We start from the raw sequence: 17,421 nt of genomic DNA, 5'->3' as shown, positions 1-17,421 counted from the left end.
CACTGGAGGGAGCTCTACCCTAGAGCTTTTGGGTGCTGATTAAGTCCTTGAAGAGGTCTTGGATGCTTGTTTCTCAAGTCAAGTGACACTTCTTCCACAGTGTAGAACAGAGTGGCAGTGGCTCTCCTGTTTGCCCTAGCCCAACCCAACAAGCCGGGATTTTGACAATAAGAACTCAAGCCAAGTCCCTTCTGAGGAAACAGCCAGCCATTTTCACATCTCCTGTGGTCCAAACTACTAGGGGCCAGCTCTCAGCAAGTCCCATACATCTTCTGGTAAAAAGCTTGCAGTGAGGAGAAAGACACACAGGAGGTGTCTTTGCTATATCTCACAGTCCTAACAACACTTACTAATGTGCAGGGAACTTTGAAGGTGTTTTGTTTTAAGATTTATTTACTTTAGAGAATGCTTGAGCAGCAGGGGTGGGGGTGGCGGGAGAGAGAAAATCTCAGACTTCATGCTTAGTGCAGAGTCTGATGTGGGGCTCGATCTCATGACCCTGAGATCACAACCTGAGCCATAAAAGGAGTTGGGCACCTAATCAACTGCACCACCAGGCGCCCCTGGAGAAGTTTTTTTACATGATCCTGGGACCAGGAACAAGCCGTATTTTGGGTTTAGAATCTAAAATCTCATTGGTGGAGAGTTTATACATAGAATATAAACAAAGAGTTAATATTCAAGAATATGGCCACCTCTTTTCCTTACCATTGTTGAGGCTCTACTATCCCAGTGGGAGAGCTGAGCAAGGAGCATATTTTGATTTTTTTAGTCCTGGTACATAAGTATTAAATACATATGAGTTGAAAAAAAAAAGCAGTGGGGTGCCAGGGTGGCTCATTTGGTGAGAGCCCAACTTGTGATTTCTGTTTGGGTCACGATCTCAGGATCTGGGCTCTGTGCTCAGTGGGGGTCTGCTTGGGATTCTCTCTCTCCCTTTTCCTCTGCCGCTTCCCCAACTTGAGCACGCACTGTCTCTTTTTCATAAATAAATCATTTAAAAAAATAATATAAAAGTGTACAAGATCCAATGTGTTCCTAGTTCCTTTAGCCAGAGATGTGATGAAATGGCTTACTTTCCAGTTAGTAAGACTCTGTTACCAGAGGTTGTGGTGCAGGAAGTCATTTTTGATGAGTGTCTTCCCCTTTCACTTACACTTTCTTGATAAAAGGAGCAATTAATGGGATTCCATCCTATCAAGGCATCAGAGATGAACCTGTAACAGCCTTGTGACAGGCAAGAGCTTAGAACAAGAACTGGACTCAAATGAAGCCCACGCTGCTTTAATAATCCACCTGGTGATTTCATGACCAGCACAGTCTCCTTATCTGTCACATCCATTCAGCAAACACAGAATGTCATACGGCTGTGAAGGGTGCTCTGAGGATTAAAAATGAGTACCTTATCCCAACTGAGAAGTTGGCATAAATTTATGGAACTGCCTATTTACAATATCTGCTTTTCTGTAATGTATTCTACTTCAAGTAAGGTTAATGAAATGTTTTAAGTGAATGAGTACGACACACATCTTCAAGGATGTGCGTAGTCCAGGCCTCGTGTATGCATAACTAGAGTATCTCAGAAAGCGCTCCACAGGCAAGTCTGCTCAGCTCTTTCCCCCCCTGGTTTTAGGAAGGCAGTGAAGAAATAATAGCACTCAAATCAAAATGCACGGGCCATGGTCTGGTCCCATGATCTTTCTGCCACGTGATAAAGCCCCTCCGAGAATCCCTGGGAGGTTCAAGTTAGGTGTAAACCAAATAAATATGAATTACCAAACATCCCCCCAAACAATGGATGATGCCCGCTTGTTAACCCAGTAGCCTGGGTACCTAGGACAGTGTTTGGTAGTTAGAAGGCTCTCAACCTGCAGTAGTTGAAAGGCAGATTCAGAAGCTTTCCTTGTTTTCCAGATAGGAGTCAGTTTTCCCCTGAAGCCGGAAGATAACAGCTATCCAATTTCCTTCCAAGTCCAAGGATTTCCTGTTACGACCTTTGTTCAAAGCTGTACACATGACTGTGCGTATTACTGCCACTATGTATTAAGCACCTTCCTTGTGCCGGGCAGTATTCTGAAATTAAATTCAGTCTAATTTACACAGCAGTCCTAGGAGGGAGGAGCCACGTCTTTATAGATAAACTGAGGTGCAGGCTGAAGGCACTAAGAAAGTGCTGGAGGTGGGATTCACTCAGGCCTGCAGCTTCCAAACCAATGCTTTTACCACTTCGTAACACTATTTAGAATGGAAAATGATGCAGTTAAACCCATGATCCATCTTGAGACTGAAATCTCTCATGAGGGGTGCCTGGGTGGCCAAGTCTCTTGGCTTCAGCTCAGGTCATGATCTCCGGATTATGAGACCAAGGCCCGAATCAGGCTCTGTCCTCAGCAGGGAGTCTGCTTGAGCTTCTCGCTTCCCTCTCCCTCTGACCCCTCCAGCCCCTTCTCAAATAAATAAGTCTTTAAAAAAAAAAAAAAAAAAAAAAAAACTCTCACAAAAACACACCACACACACACAATCACCCAACCATAAGAAAAACAGTAGCACTGCCGGCAAGTAAATGCATTTTATTCTCATTTTATTGAGACTTTTTTCCACAGCTGCCATTTGATTTATATAGCAAAATTTTTAAAAAGTAACTTTTTCCCCATTTTTGCTATTTTTATGAAAATCATTTTCTTCGATTGTAAAGCCCTGCCCCTCCCCCAAAGACATTAATAACTACCACATCATGTGTATTTAGAGGAGAAAAAGGGAACAAAAACAGCTGTTAAACACTTGTGAAACAGGGATCAAAGTTGCAAGTCAAGACTTGCCCACTGGAGGCACGAAGCCGCTTCGGGCCGCTGAGCAAGCCACACACAGGCCCTCGGGGGCTTCTCGTCCCACAGGCTCTACTCCCTTTCTCCCCTTGACCTTCTCTGCTGGCCATCGTCCTTCTCTCCAAATCCATCCAACAAAGGCAGCACAATCTTTAATACGTGTTCAGCTTTGTAATGGAGACAATACTGTATCCAGAAGTTCAGTGATTCCCCTCCATCCAGTTCTGGAGGGTAAAATAGCCAACAGCGTACGGATGGCTTCACTTTTGTGTCCACTCAAAACAGACTCATTAAATTACCAGATGCTTCAAAAGTCCTGTTGTGTAGACAGCACAAGAATTCCTTATAAAAAAGAAGTTGCAAAATGATAAAAATTTCTGCAGCAGTTTCGGCTCCTCACACAGAGCCTCTGATGACACAGCTGGTTCTGAGGAGTTGTTCCTGGGACACTCACAGCAGCTCGCCCAGGAGTCCCCTGTTCTGAGGGTTCTATTTAGACCACAGGGGGCCGAAGTCCAAGTTTACAAGATTCCCTGCTGGCAAAATTAGCCTATCAGTGGAACACTACTGAGTGCTCTAAAAGAATAAACTACCAACACAAGTTACAGCTCAGGGATGAAACTCAGAAATATGCTAAGGGGAAAAGCCAGCCAAAAGAGACCACAGTTTGTCGGATTCCACTGATATGATGCCCAGAAAAGGGAAATTTGTAGAGACAGAAAGATAAGTGGTTGCCCAGAGCTGGGAGCAGGGATTATCATGTAAATGGACACGAAGGATCTCATGGCGTGGGATGGAAAATGTCTAAAACTGAGTATGGTTATGGCCTTACCACTCCGGAAGCTTACTAAAATAACTGAAATGTACAGTTGAAATGGGTGAATTTTATATGTAAAATATGCCTCAATAAAGTTGTTAAAAAAAAATCCCTGCTTCCCAAACCACACATCAAGCATTGAACATTTCTGAAGGCTCGATTTGTAGGGCGGGATTATCACTTAGCATCAAGTTACATGGTGAAAACACTGTACTATTTTCTAGTAAATAACTTAGAGTTTCCCAATGCCAACAGGACCAGGTCAATCTCACCACTCATTTCCCAAATGAATGCATTATCCCAGGGGAGAGGGGCTGGGGATACAGAGTCTTCCCCAACAGGTGGCCATGTCCAATTCTTGGTCGAATTTGTGAGGTGTCTGCTCTTTCCATACCTAAACGTTGCCTAAACCAAGAACCATTATTAACCTGTGATACTGGGACCCTTATTGAAGATCAACTCTCCTCTTCAATCACAGCAGGGTCGATTCCTGGGCACCCGGGTTTCTATGTGGGGTCTGCAACAGCACTAACATGAGAGGATTCAGTCAACGGTTTCCTTCAGCTCCTTCGTACAATTTTCCTCCCTGACATCTAGAATTGCCAGAGTATTGTAATGACCTCCTTACTCCCTAGCTTCCCCCAAATCAAGACAAAACTGACGGTAGGACAATACACAATTAAAAAAATCCTGCTTAGTATTTCCCTAAAAACATTTTTTAAGCCATCGTTAGTGTTATAACCTTAATTAAAGAGACTCCAGCTGTTTTGACTTTGAAAACTGAAGTCCTGCCTCTCCCTTAACAATCTGTCTTGGTTTGACCACACGTGATCCCAGAAGTTCACAGCTGCGGTCTGAAATGCTTAAGGGCCTCACAGCTGCAGGTGCTCAGGCCTGGGCTATAGCTGTCAAGTTTTCTCCTGCGGTTCAAAGACCTGGAGAAGCTGAAAAGACCTTTCCTTGACTTTTTTTTTTTTTCTCTTGAAGAGCAAGAGATAAAATAATTTTCATCTTGCAGTTTTAGAGTCCAACAATCACAAAACTCCGAAACCAGTCACTGAGAAACTACCCTGGGCCCAGCCAGAACTGGCACTTAGAGAGAACACACACACTATTGCTATACACATCGTCCAACTTTCAGTTTGCCAACAAAACAATTTTAAACAGAGTGGTGGCTAAAATTCAACATCAAAATAACTATTTATAAATACCTGTCTCACCCTTAAAGGGTCAAGGTGCCCAGAGGGCATGCACCCAGATTGGTTCCTACGAGGAAAGGTCGGAGACAGGGGCCCCCAGTCTTTCCCCAGCGAAGGTCCAACAAGACCTCCCCACTTTTTCTAGTGAGGAGCTTGCAAACTCTCTAGATGAGCTTATGATCTGGGTAACAACTGTGCTCCCGCCTTACAACACACAAAGGATGGAGAAAACAGCTGGGCTACGGGAGAGAAACTGTCTGCAGTGCAAGCCCACAGCGCTGCTAGCTGCTTCCTGCTCCTGGAGCCAGCAGACTCTCGGGTCTGAATGGGACTGGAAAGTCCAGCCCTCAGGTTCTGCTGCTCATCTGGCAGGAAGCTCTCTTACTCCGGACCAAATCAGCCTGGTGAAACCCCAGATTGATATCCAAAATGGAACCCCAAAGCAGACAGACAAGCCCTTTGCACTGCCCCCAACATCTCAGCCGATCCTGGTCAGGAGAGCAAGCCTTCTTCAAGATGAAGAAATGGCTCCATCTGGATCCCTGTAGGGCTCTCCAGACTAGGAGCCACACTAGAATCATTTGTATCTTTCTGATGGAGACGCCCACACTCTAGAAAATGGCTCTTCCTGCAGTCTCAATATATTCCCTGCGCAACCTTCAGAACTCTGAACTCGGACACGCTAACAGGAGGAGGAAACGGAGCCCCTGGGACAGACAGACCTCTTTATTCCTGCACTTCCAAGGCTCTCTCCCCATTAGAGGTGATGACCCCAGTTGGAAAACTGAAGCTGTGCCTGTGTGGCTCAGCTGGTTTAAACGTCTGCCTTCGGCTCAGGTCATGATCCCAGAGCTCTGGGATCAAGCCCTGCACGGGGCTCCCTGCTCCAAGGGAAGCCTGCTTCTCCCTCTTCCACTCCCCTTGCTTGTGTTCCCTCTCTCGCTGTGTCTTTGTCAAATAAATAAATAAATAAATCTTTAAGAAAGCGGAAGGTGCAATAAACTCGTTTCTTTATTCATAGCCCTCCCTGGAAATGAATTAAATGTTCCATTCTCTTGAGGTAGAGGCTTTGGGATTTAATGTGCACACCTGGCAATAGGAGCTCCTTAAGCTACTCTCCTCTGACATGTGTCCTAACGAGGAAGGCCATTCTTTAAACGATGCCATCCTATAGACTTCTAATGAGAAAAAGATGTGGGTTCATATTTTAAATCTGACATTAGCCTGTGGCTATTCAAAAAAGTCAACAAGAGAGTACCTAAGAAAAGGGAGAAATTTCTAAGCTTTCTAGACACCGGTCCTTTCCTTCCAACCTCTGTCCCATATCCACATACTGAATTTACACAGACTTTATTTCATTACGTGGTCTTTTCCTGATAGCCTGACACAACACAACAGCAGTCATACAGAAGCCACTGTCCCTCTCAGGCCTCTGCAAACCCTCATCCTAGGAGAACGGCCAGGACTCCACATGGTCTCCTTTAGACCTGACTCTGCCACATACATTCTTATCACACAAAGGCAACTTCTGGTGCGCAGTTTAATCCCTTATGAGTATCAGCTGTTTTACAGTCAGGAAAAACAAAATGAATATACCCAAAGAGCTCAACCTAGAAAAGCTGTAAAGCTGGGTATATGGCAACAGCAAAATTTTATAATTACAGAAACTGTCCTGGTGGGTCACATGGTCACATGGGTCAAGCAGGACTCCCTCTAACAGGCTTTTTTTGAGTTCTTTTGCATAAATCTGTAAGGTGGGAAGAGGCATCCAAATTATAAACTGAGTTTCTTGCTGGTGTCTTGAAAAATGTTTACTTGGGAAAAGTTACTGGGAATAATTTACTAAGGGAAGATACCAGGAGGACCAAGTCTTCATGGGGCTGGCAAAAAATTGCCAAAATACTCTTAAGACACAATTAATAGGACTCAGGGTTGGCTACTCCAGAGTGAAGCTGATGGCCAGCACAGCATGCCTCTCCTTTCCCTTTGGTAACAATATCTTTTCTAAAAAACAGAACAGGGTTGGTATGGAAAGGAGAAGGGGACTAGATGCCATGAGGGATAAAGTGACCAACCCACCCTAGAGCTCTATGACCTCACAAATAATGAATAATGACTTTGATGGTGGCTGTAAGCAGAGACTTAAGAACAGGCCAGCAGTGACAGAGTGACCCCCAATGGCAATCACTGTCACAGCCCACCACTGCTGGTTTGTAACTTTCATGAACCATCAGAAGAGTTACCAGAAACCAGTCCTTGGAGTCTGGATTTTCTTGAACGGGGTTCCAGGCAAGAACACGCTGGCTTTGCAGGCCATGGTAATCTGCTTCATCACAGGAAAGCCCTCGGGGTGAGGGGAGCTGGGCTGTGAACCCCAATTTGCAACACCTCCTTCTTCCACTCGTCCCTCTTCTCATCCAGCTTAGCAGACTCAGTAAGTAATTCTCTAGGCAATGAACATTGCCCTCAGTAAGTGTACAGTAGGGTGAGAAGGGCATTCTTAAACACCCAGATTTTCTTGGTCAGCTTGTTTTGTTTAAACACACACAGCAGAACATTCCTGATGAAGGGGAAAAAAAGACTGCGATATCCTTAACTCAAAAAGCTAATAATAATAATAATAACAATAGGAAACTGCACCAAACCAAAGTCAGTAGAACAAAAGAGAAATACTCAGAGACTCAGAGGCTTGTAGAGTAAGACTGAGCACATTAGTTACTCCAGTCACAGTGTCAAGTTAAACCACTATCCCCCTTCCCCACTGTGCACCCCTCGCCCACCCCACCCCCTTCTTCTGCTCTGCCTCTTTGTGCAGCGCTATCCCAAGGTGTGGGGACATACAAGTTCTCCTCAAAGCTTTCTGTCAGCTCAGTACTTCACTCCTGGAATAAATTCCTTGGCATCCGGGTTCAGATTACTTTTGCTCTGAAATAAGAACCAAGAGATAATAAATCCCACTTCAAAAGCTGTTTACTCCCTGCTTCATTATTACCAGCACCTTCCTCTCAGCCACCAAGAGGGAAAAAAGCTCCGGCTGCTATTGCCAGGCTGCTCTCAGTGGCTCCTGACGTACTAAGCCTTGACCAACCTCATTTTCTCCTTCCTGCTCTAGACTCCTGTTCGCCTCATGATGCTTTCATTAGAGGTCTGGAAGCCTGACTCCAAAAATAATTTTTCAGTTCACTGGGTACCTTAATGCGATGAGAATCCAAGTTTTCCACCAAAGCAGTTTGGTGACCACAGTCCCTTTATTTCCCACCTCGCTGTATTCTCTTTGGGTTATCTACCCTCTAGTGAATGTCCAAAACCTGAGCAAACCGCAGGGCACAGTCATCTGGAACGTGAGTTCTGTGAGAACTAAGTCACTCACAGAGTTCTGACTTTAAGTAAACACGAAAGGCAGGAAATTGGTTTATCCAGTCTTCTAATTTTAAGTGGAAGATAGCCTCTTAGGAGAATGTTCCTTCCAAAACCGCACCATTCAGAACTATAAATACAGATTTGAGGAACAGTAAAAGGAAAGAACAACAGCAAGTGATCATTTGACACCAGACCTCTTCTGTGTTCAAATTCTTATCCTTGATCCCAATTCTACTTTGAAAGGCCCACTGCAGGAAATGAAAGCTGGTGATGCTGCCCCTTTGCAATGTGTGGTGCAAGGTGTCTTCCATGCACCCTCTTATCAAATCCCATGGGATGATGGGTGAAGAAACATGGGCCAGAGACTTGCCCAAAGTAGGAGGGCCAGAAAGGAAGTCTGTCACTACGAATCCCATATTCTTTTCACTATGTCTCATGTGCAACTACATATGCCTCTTACCAAAATATCTTCAGAATCATGACCATCGCCGACCGACAGTCCATTTAACTGCTGCTGCAACTGTCCCATGGCCTGAGGCAGGTCCCGTGAGGGAATGAACCACTCTTGGTCTTCTTCATCCAGCATCTCCTGGAAGCAGCGGTCTAAGAAGTCTTGCTCCTGCAGTTCCTCCTCCACCTAGCAAGCAAAGGGCGAGGAGCTCACACTTACTGTCCTAGTGTGACTCGCCCCTTCCAGTTTCCTACCTCCTTCTTTCAGAGATTATTGGTCTGAGGTTCAGAATGATGTTGTGTACTAAGAATTAAGACGCTTCAAATGACTGGCTAGAGAAAATACAAGTTTTAGATTTTTCAACCAAATTCCATCCACAAAAAGACTAAGGAAATAGAAGAGCAGAAAGTCTAGGCCTTCACAACTCTTCCAACATCTTTGTGTGACACAGACATGTTCCATCCAGATGGCACTTACAGAGAATCATTTTAAAGCTTGAGATTCTTTTCTCAATCTTGTTCAGAAGCCACATTTCTTAAATTTCTCATTTTGCAAGTACGAAAAAGGCACAGGAATTACAGAACTAGACCACTACCTGGAGAGTGGAGATTAAATCAAAATCAACTCTCAGCTTCTGGCCCTCTTTTCTGGTAATGAGGCCCCTAAAGGAAAAAAATACTTTCAGAACCTAAGAAAGATATAAAGAACACTTTTTGGCAAACCAGCAGAAAATGATGTCATCAATGTAGGTATCCTTCCAAAACAAGGAAAAGTATGAATATTTAAACAGCTCTGTATTTCTTAAAGATTGCCCTAAACTAAAGCACTATGATCTAGGATATTGTACAACTCTTTACAGACATCATTAACTCTTCCTAAAGAAAATGGTCCAGGCTGCAGATTAAGTGTGGTTTTAACAGGCCCTCAGCTTCACATGTGGCCATCCCTTTCGTGCAGGCTAGTGGTGGACAGATTCATAGCTCACTAGCACCACCATCAGAGGGGAAGTCAAGTAAAAATAATCACCCAGGGGCACTCAGTCGTTAAGAGTCTGCCTTTGGCTCAGGTCATGATCCTAGGGTCCTGGGAGTGAGCCCCGCATTGGGCTCCCTGCTTGTTGGGAAGCCTGCGTCTCCTTCTCCCACTCCCCCTGCTTGTGTTCCCTCTCCTGCTATGTCTCTCTCTGTCAATAAAATAAAATAAAATCTAAATAATAATAATAATAATCACCCAAACTAGCCCCTACACTTATTCATGAATTCAAAAGTCACCAGTAGCAGAAGATGTAAAAGTAGTCTTCAACATTACAATTAGCCACACTGATCTCAAGTAAATTAGATAGTTATGAAGTACTTATAGTAACAACCACCACAAAATATTTCCAAGCCATCAGATTTAACATGACTGCTCAAGATTTGCCTTGCCTCTACCCAAGAGCATGACAACGGGCTCCTCCTTATTAAATCTACCCTGATTCACAGGTACAACCCACAGAAATGGTTACCTGGGCATAGTGATGTGACTACAAGCATGATCTGTGTGCCAGTCACACAAATTATGACACAGTGGGATTAAGGGGGTGGGGGAGGAGCAGAATTGCTGGCCACTCTGCTAAACTTGTTCCCTTGTTCCCAGAGCACCAGGCTGTTCAGTTAAAAGCACATTTCCTGTCTCCCATGCTGGCGATGGCCATGGAACTATTCATCATGTAATGTCCTCCCTGATGGATGTGAACACTTGGGCATCACTTGGTTAAAGGATCCCTTCTTTGGCCTTTAGCTCTCCCCTTTTCCCAGTTCCTAGAATTCCAGTTACCCTTCAGTTACTCAGATGATCAATGCCCTGGCTGGGGCAGAGCAACACCATCGAAGAACTATGTGGTCGCCACATCATTGTCTACCTGGAGTGCCTACCTTGAGCTATTAATGTCACAGAGATGCAGGACAATGGATTACTGCTGATTCTTTGTTCAGACTCTCTAGCCTTTCCCCACCTAATACACTTGTCCATCTCAGACATATATTCTGCCATTCCCTGCATTCCCACGTTGGGAACATGGCAGGCTGGCCCATCTGCACACAGCTGCTGTTCCCAGGTCTATACCACATCACCATGGCATGAGATTCTCTTGCAACAATGTGATGGAAAAGATCAGTATCTTCCTCCAAAGTACCCTATTCTGGTGTCTAACCAGCTAAAGGGGCTTCTTGGTCAGCCCAGACCAGGCCTCCATGCATTCTTCAATTATTCTCAAGCCAACAAATCCATTTATTTCATTACAGACAGATGGTAAAATACAGCTGTTGAGATACATGTGTCTTAGCCTTCCACTTCTTTCTTTACCTGTCTGTTGAAATCTTCTTCGTTCTCCATCCACATGTACTCTGCAAATGGGTTTTCCTTCTCATCGTGCCCATTTAATCCCTGATCCTCTTTGGATTTCACATTAGGTGATGTATTTGCTACACTGGATCCATTCATTATGACAGAACCTAAACAGAACCAAAAGAAAGGATCAAGGAAAGGAAAACCTGGAACATCCAGATTCTTCCAGAAGCTTCTGAAGTTCTAAGTCGAAGTTCTAACTATAGATGAACAGAAGCTATTGGTCTGTAACTGTTAGAAAACTAACCATATTCTGCAGTTATCAATTATACAGATGATATAGAGTTAACAGAGTTAACCTCCTCCTCCTCCTCTTCTGTTAACAGAGTTAACAGAGATACAGAGTTAACAGAGTTAACTCTTAAGAGTTCTTTTAACTCTTAAGAGTTAAAAGAAAAAAAAAAAGTCCAGGCTTAGCCATTCTAGGCAAGTGGGAGGAGGAGATCTTTTCAAGTCTATTTTTTGCAGGTTCTAGAACCTAATCAGGGTCACATGGCCTCCTTAATGATAAGGAATATGTAGAGGAAATCCATTCTTTTTTTTTTTTTTAAGACTTTATTTGACATAGAGAGACACAGGAAGAGAGAGAGAGAGAGAACACAAGCAGGGGGAGTGGGGATGGGAGAAGCAGGCTTCCTGCAAGCAGGACCCTGAGATCATGACCTGAGCCGCAGGCAGAGGCTTTAACCCACTGAGCCACCCAGGTGCCCTATTATTATCTTTTAAAACATTGCCAATCTCCTAAGAGAAAAATTGTCATATATGGTTTACATTTCCATTTCTGTGATTTTTACCGAGACTGAATATTTTGAGATATACTTACCTGTCATTTGAGTTCTTATCTTGTCATTTTTCTGCTGAAGTATTTTGACCATTTTTCTTTTTTTTTTTTAATTTTTATTTATTTATTTGACAGAGATCACAAGTAGGCAGAGAGGCAGGCAGAGAGAGAGGAGGAAGCAGGCTCCCCACTGAGCAGAGAGCCCTATGCGGGACTCGATCCCAGGACCGAGATCATGACCTGAGCCGAAGGCAGCGGCTTAACCCACTGAGCCACCCAGGCGCCCTGACCATTTTTCTATCAGGGTATGTATCTTTTCTTTATCTGCTATAAGGATAATTTTTATTTTTCATAAAAGAACTTACAAATTAAAAATACTATATTTGTTTTGTTTGCTTAATTTTTTTGATGGCAGTTTCTGCTGACCTTAATTTCTGTCTGTATCTTATGTGAGTGTCTGCCTATCCATTATCTTTTTAAAGTACATATATGCTTTTTAAATTGCTTACACTTGGCTTCCAAATTCACACTGATGTGTTTGCTATCATCTGGAATGTGTCTTTTTTCTGTTCTTGATTTAAATCTTAACCATTCTTCAAAAATCACTGTAGTCTTTACTCACTGCTTTCCTCCTCTATGTTCCTGTACCTGCGAGCTTGGAATTCATACTACTTAACTACTCTGTTTCATAATTCAAAATAATGAAACTCTGTTTCATAATTCAAAATTGCATAATTTTTCTCTTTCCACTTAGATTTTCGACTTGTGAAAAGCAAGATGGAGGTTTATAATCTCAATCTCAATTCCAACTCTTCCTCTCTCCTCCTTGGGGCATCTTTAAGTTTTCTTTAACAATTTTTTTCCTAACTCATTTCCATCTTGGCAACATTCATGAAAAAGTCTTATTCCTCTGCTTCTGGGTATACTAAAAAATTACTGCTTACTCCCCTTTAAAGTTCTTTCAATTTCCTAACCTGTTTTGAACATTAGAAAATTCAATCTTCTTAAAAGACAAGGTAGAATTGTGATAGGTGAAGAATTAGATGAAAAACCAACTCATTAATATTTCAAAAAGAATTTCATTTATTGACAAAACCCATTTAATTCACTACTGATTTAAATAGGGCATTCCTAGTATAAAACATACTGGTTTAACACATTTTAAATAGAGACAAAAGAAAACAATGATTACTCCAAATACTGCTATAAAATAATAATTCTATAAGCCTAAAGAAGGTAGGAAACCAGTTCTTTAATTTTACCACCTCCATTTGCAACACAACAATGACAGAAGCAAGCCTGCCCTAAATGCCAGGGCAACTGCATGACTAAGTAGGGTATACCTAAGCCCAGAAACTCTTAAAGGACCTGACCCTTGCTGGGTAGCAGGTTAAACAGAATTATATTTCCAAAGACTCATTTGGCAGTTAGTCACAACCAGCATAGCGATTTCTCCCCATCAGTATGGAAATCACCCAGAGAGAACCAGTATTCAGTTTTCCAAAATATCTGCCTTTGCCTAAAAAATAAATCCTAAGTGCACATGACCATAGGGAAAAGAGAAGGCAGACAAACAAAGCATAGAATAACCCGCCTAATTCCAGAGTGGGTTGGAACGCCGAGAGCAAGCCACAGGATGCTCCCATTCATGAAAAAGAGAACGGAAATGTACCATAATCCCAACATGGGGATGTTACCCAATTTAATGCAAACACTTGGGAGAAGTTGAAAACATTGAGATATGGGACTGTTAATACCAGAAAAGTGGTTCTCAGCAGGCTATATTCAGTGTTGATGTGCAGTTTATACCATTCTACCTGTGTTTTCTACACAATTGGAAAGCTTAGGTTACCCTAAATAGAAGCAATCCAACAACTTAATTTGGATAATGTTTAACAATTTATTTTTTTTAAGATTTTATTTATTTGTCAAAGACACAAATAGAGTGAGTACAAGCAGGGGAAGCAGCAAGCAGAGGGAGAAGCAGGCTTCTTGCTGAGCAAGGAGCCCGATGACAGACTCAACCCCAGAGCATGACCTGAGCAGAAGGCAGATGCTTAACTGAGCCCCTTAGGTGTCCCTAGTACTTTTATATCTACACTCTGACTTCAGGTACATAATCTGTCCAACTTCATTCTAAACAAAACAAAACAAAAACATTAAGCTAGTGCTATATGTAAGACCAAAGAGGGTACCAGATTCAAGGGTTAAGCAACTTGAGTTGCTGGGTTTGCTCAAGAATAACACTGGTTTGTGGGCCCACTGGGTGATGATGCACAGGTGTTTAATGTGCCCCTAGACTTTAGTAGCGGGGTGGGAATGGGGAGATTTTGCTGGATAGTGGTAACTCCTAAGTAAGGCATGTGGGGAATGTCTTCCAACTCAGGGAAAACACGAGGTAAGACAGGACCACTGTGCATAACTTCCCTGAATTTCCCACCTCAAGAGTTTCATGTAACATTCTCTTCCTGTTCCCAGCTCCTCTCTAGGTTCATCATCCACCACACCTGCCCTCTAAGTACCCAGCATTTTCCTAACTATCCTATTTTGACCTTTGACCATTATTTCACTTGATCTTCACCCACGTCAAAGTATATTATGTGTCATCCTAGAGTAGTGGGGCCAAAGAAAATACCCTCAAAGCTTCCAGAGATGGGAGAAATGCTTGGGTACATAAGTAGGATCACAAATCAGAATGGCTGCCATGTTGTCAGCTATGTTATGGAGAGGCCCATGTGACAAGGAATTGAATCCTGTTAACAACCATGTGAGTGAGCTTAGTTCATCTTTCCCCAGTCAAGGCTTCAGATGAGACAGCCATCCCAAGTGACAACTTGACTGGAACTTCCTAAAAGGCTCTGAGGTAGAAGCATACCCTGCTAAGCTGCTCCCAGATTCCTGACCCACAAAAACTGTGAGATAATAAATGTTTGCTCTTTTAACCTGCTAAGCTTTGCAGTAAGTTGTCACATGGCAATAAATATAGGCATTCGATAAAAAATGACAACTAGTTCCGCCATATGAACCATCAGTTGTCACTTATTTCCTCTTATTTTTCTAGAGAACAGGTGTGCAGTTTGAAGTAGGTCATTGCTTGAGAAGTTCCTCAAGAATTAAACATCAAAAACAGATGAAAGAGTTTATATCTGGCGTGCCTCTATATTATATTATGAAATCTGAGAACTATTTGGAATTTATTCTCCCCCACCTCAGTTTCTCTCTTACTTGGCAAATATCCTGAAAATGAAAAATAAGACTTGTCATTTGGATTAAGATGGGAAAGCATGTAGCTGACAGAGAGTCAAAATAGAGGTGCTAATGGGCGCCTGGGTGGCTCAGTGGTTAAGCCGCTGCCTTCGGCTCAGGTCATGATCTCAGGGTCCTGGGATCGAGTCCCGTATCGGGCTCTCTGCTCAGCAGGGAGCCTGCTTCCTCCTCTCTCTCTCTCTGCCTGCCTCTCTGCCTACTTGTGATTTCTCTCTGTCAAATAAATAAATAAAATCTTTAAAAAAAAAAAATAGGGGTGCTAAAGCCTGCTAGGCATTTATTTGATTTAGCACTTTACGGGGACCAAGGGCTCCTGTTTAAAATATTGGGCTTGAAATAGGGGCCTCAGTTCCCAACTATTAAGAACTTTGGGACTTTTAATGTGCCTAGGACATCTACAATACATGCTTCATTAGTTTAAAAATTTGAATACCCACAGCTCTTAAATCCAATGTGCTCATACCAGAAACTAGCTATTCTTTGAACCTGATATTTTTTCAGAAGCTATAAACCTGGATTGTGCCTATGATAACAGCTTGACTCTGAAAAATACTTGGTACTTTTGGCTGAATTATCTAGAAAAAGTCTATTGAGCAATTGCTATAAAAACTAATCTCTACTATTCTGTTTCCTACAGTTTTGTGAACTTTGTTCAGTCTGGTTAATACCATTTTTAAATTAAATATTGTGAATAACCATTTAAAACGTTATTTTAGTTTAAATATGTGATACTAGATCCCAGTTTGGTCCATTCTCAGTTACATCTTAGCAACTCAGGTCATTAGATGCACTTATTCATTAATATCAGGTGCCTATTTACCCTAGACACTGTGCTTGACTGGTGCTTTAACAGCGTAAATAGTCCTTGCCCTGGTGGTATTCACATTCTGTCAGGAAAGAGACAAATAATTAAGGATAATTATGACCCATGTTATAAAAGCCAAAGTAAATCTAGAAAACAATGGGGATGGTGGGAGGGACCTAATCAAGTCTGAGAGTGGGGGGATGGTTAGCAAAGGTTTCCCTGAGCAAACAACACTTTTTTTGATACCTAAAGAACATAAGTTAGCTAGCAATAGGGTGAAGAGGGTGTACGGGCCAAGTGTAAGAACCCCAAGATAGGCCACTTTGGCATAAAGATTATTTTGAGATAAAAGCAGCTGAAACTCAGCAGATTCAGGAAAAGCTCTTTGCCTCCCCCTCAGTTGCCTAAATTTACATTGGAAAGAAGAGCCTGTACCAGGAAGAGAGCTACTAACAAAGATTCCTCTTTACCTAAGAAATTTTTCTGTATAACAGGGCAACCTTTGTTTCCAAAATATCTCTTCTCCCTATTGTGCTAAAGGTCTTCCTCCCCTTTGTATTCTCAGACTCTTACTCAGGATGTCATATAAGCTTCAAGTCACCCAACTGTCTTTGGAATTTCATGTCTACATGGATTCCCATATATATGAAACTAAATTTAATTTCACCTGTTTATCTGCCTCATGTGAATTTAATTCTTAGTCCAGCCAGAAGAACCTTGGGCCAAGGAAAATATCTTCCTTCCCAATGAGGAAAACACATGTGCAAAGATTCAGAGGCAGGAAGGAACTCTCAGGAAACACAAGAAGGTAGGGATGCATACAGTTGAATGGTCAAAGAAAGATGGAAAGGAGAGAGATGAAGTTGCTAAGACAGATGGGGCCAGATCATGCAGGACATTAGAGGCTACATGAAAGATTTAAAATTTTATCTTAAAAGCAATAAAAGCCTTCAAAAAGGGTATCCAGCAGCACAGTGATATGATTCAATTTATATTTTGAATCCACTCTGGCTGCCATATGGAAAATGGATTGGAGAGACTGACAGTGGATAATGGGAGCTAATGCACTAATCCAGATGGAAAAATGGTGGCTGCTTAAGACTAAGGTAATAGCAGTAAGAAGAGAGTAGGCAGATTCTGAACTACTGTAGGTTGTTTTTGGTGATGGACGTGGGGAGACAAGAGTGAGGGAAATATCAAGGATAACTTTGGCACAAGCAACTAGATGGATGGTAATGCATTCACTGAGCTAAGGAATTCTGTGGGAAGGGCAAACTTTTCTTGGGTGGTGATGAGGAGTGGGGGAATAAAAGGGGTGATGTGTTCTATTTTGGATATGTTAAATTTGTGAAGCCTCTGAAACACTCAAGTGACTATGTTAAGTAGGTTATCTATATGCATCAAGAATAGGAAAGTTCTTGCTAAATAAAGAAATTTGGAGTGGTTGTTTATATAAATGATTATAGAAATCATGGGGTTAGAAGATATTACTTAGAGAGAAAGGGCAAAGTGAGATGAGAAGAGGATCCAA

The 17,421-nt window shown here is 42.4% G+C and overlaps 1 protein-coding gene across 1 annotated transcript in view; it reads right to left on the bottom strand.

Annotated features, from left to right (window-relative positions):
• Nucleotides 1-2,555: 2,555 nt before the first annotated feature.
• Nucleotides 2,556-17,421, bottom strand: part of PAIP2B (poly(A) binding protein interacting protein 2B) — a 33,501-nt gene continuing 18,635 nt past the window's right edge. Inside the window, exons 2-4 of the mRNA XM_059405891.1 lie at nucleotides 10,996-11,144; nucleotides 8,662-8,838; nucleotides 2,556-7,766 (exon numbers count right to left, since the gene is read on the bottom strand). Of these exons, the coding sequence (XP_059261874.1) occupies nucleotides 7,710-7,766; nucleotides 8,662-8,838; nucleotides 10,996-11,133 (372 nt within the window). The 5' untranslated portion in view covers nucleotides 11,134-11,144 and the 3' untranslated portion in view covers nucleotides 2,556-7,709. The remainder of the gene's footprint in view (nucleotides 7,767-8,661; nucleotides 8,839-10,995; nucleotides 11,145-17,421) is intronic.

Source organism: Mustela nigripes, chromosome 7 (genome assembly GCF_022355385.1).
Source record: "Mustela nigripes isolate SB6536 chromosome 7, MUSNIG.SB6536, whole genome shotgun sequence".
Lineage (NCBI taxonomy): Eukaryota > Metazoa > Chordata > Mammalia > Carnivora > Mustelidae > Mustela > Mustela nigripes.
The sequence above is the reverse complement of the archived record's forward strand: the minus strand, read 5'-3'. Positions and strand labels throughout refer to the sequence as shown.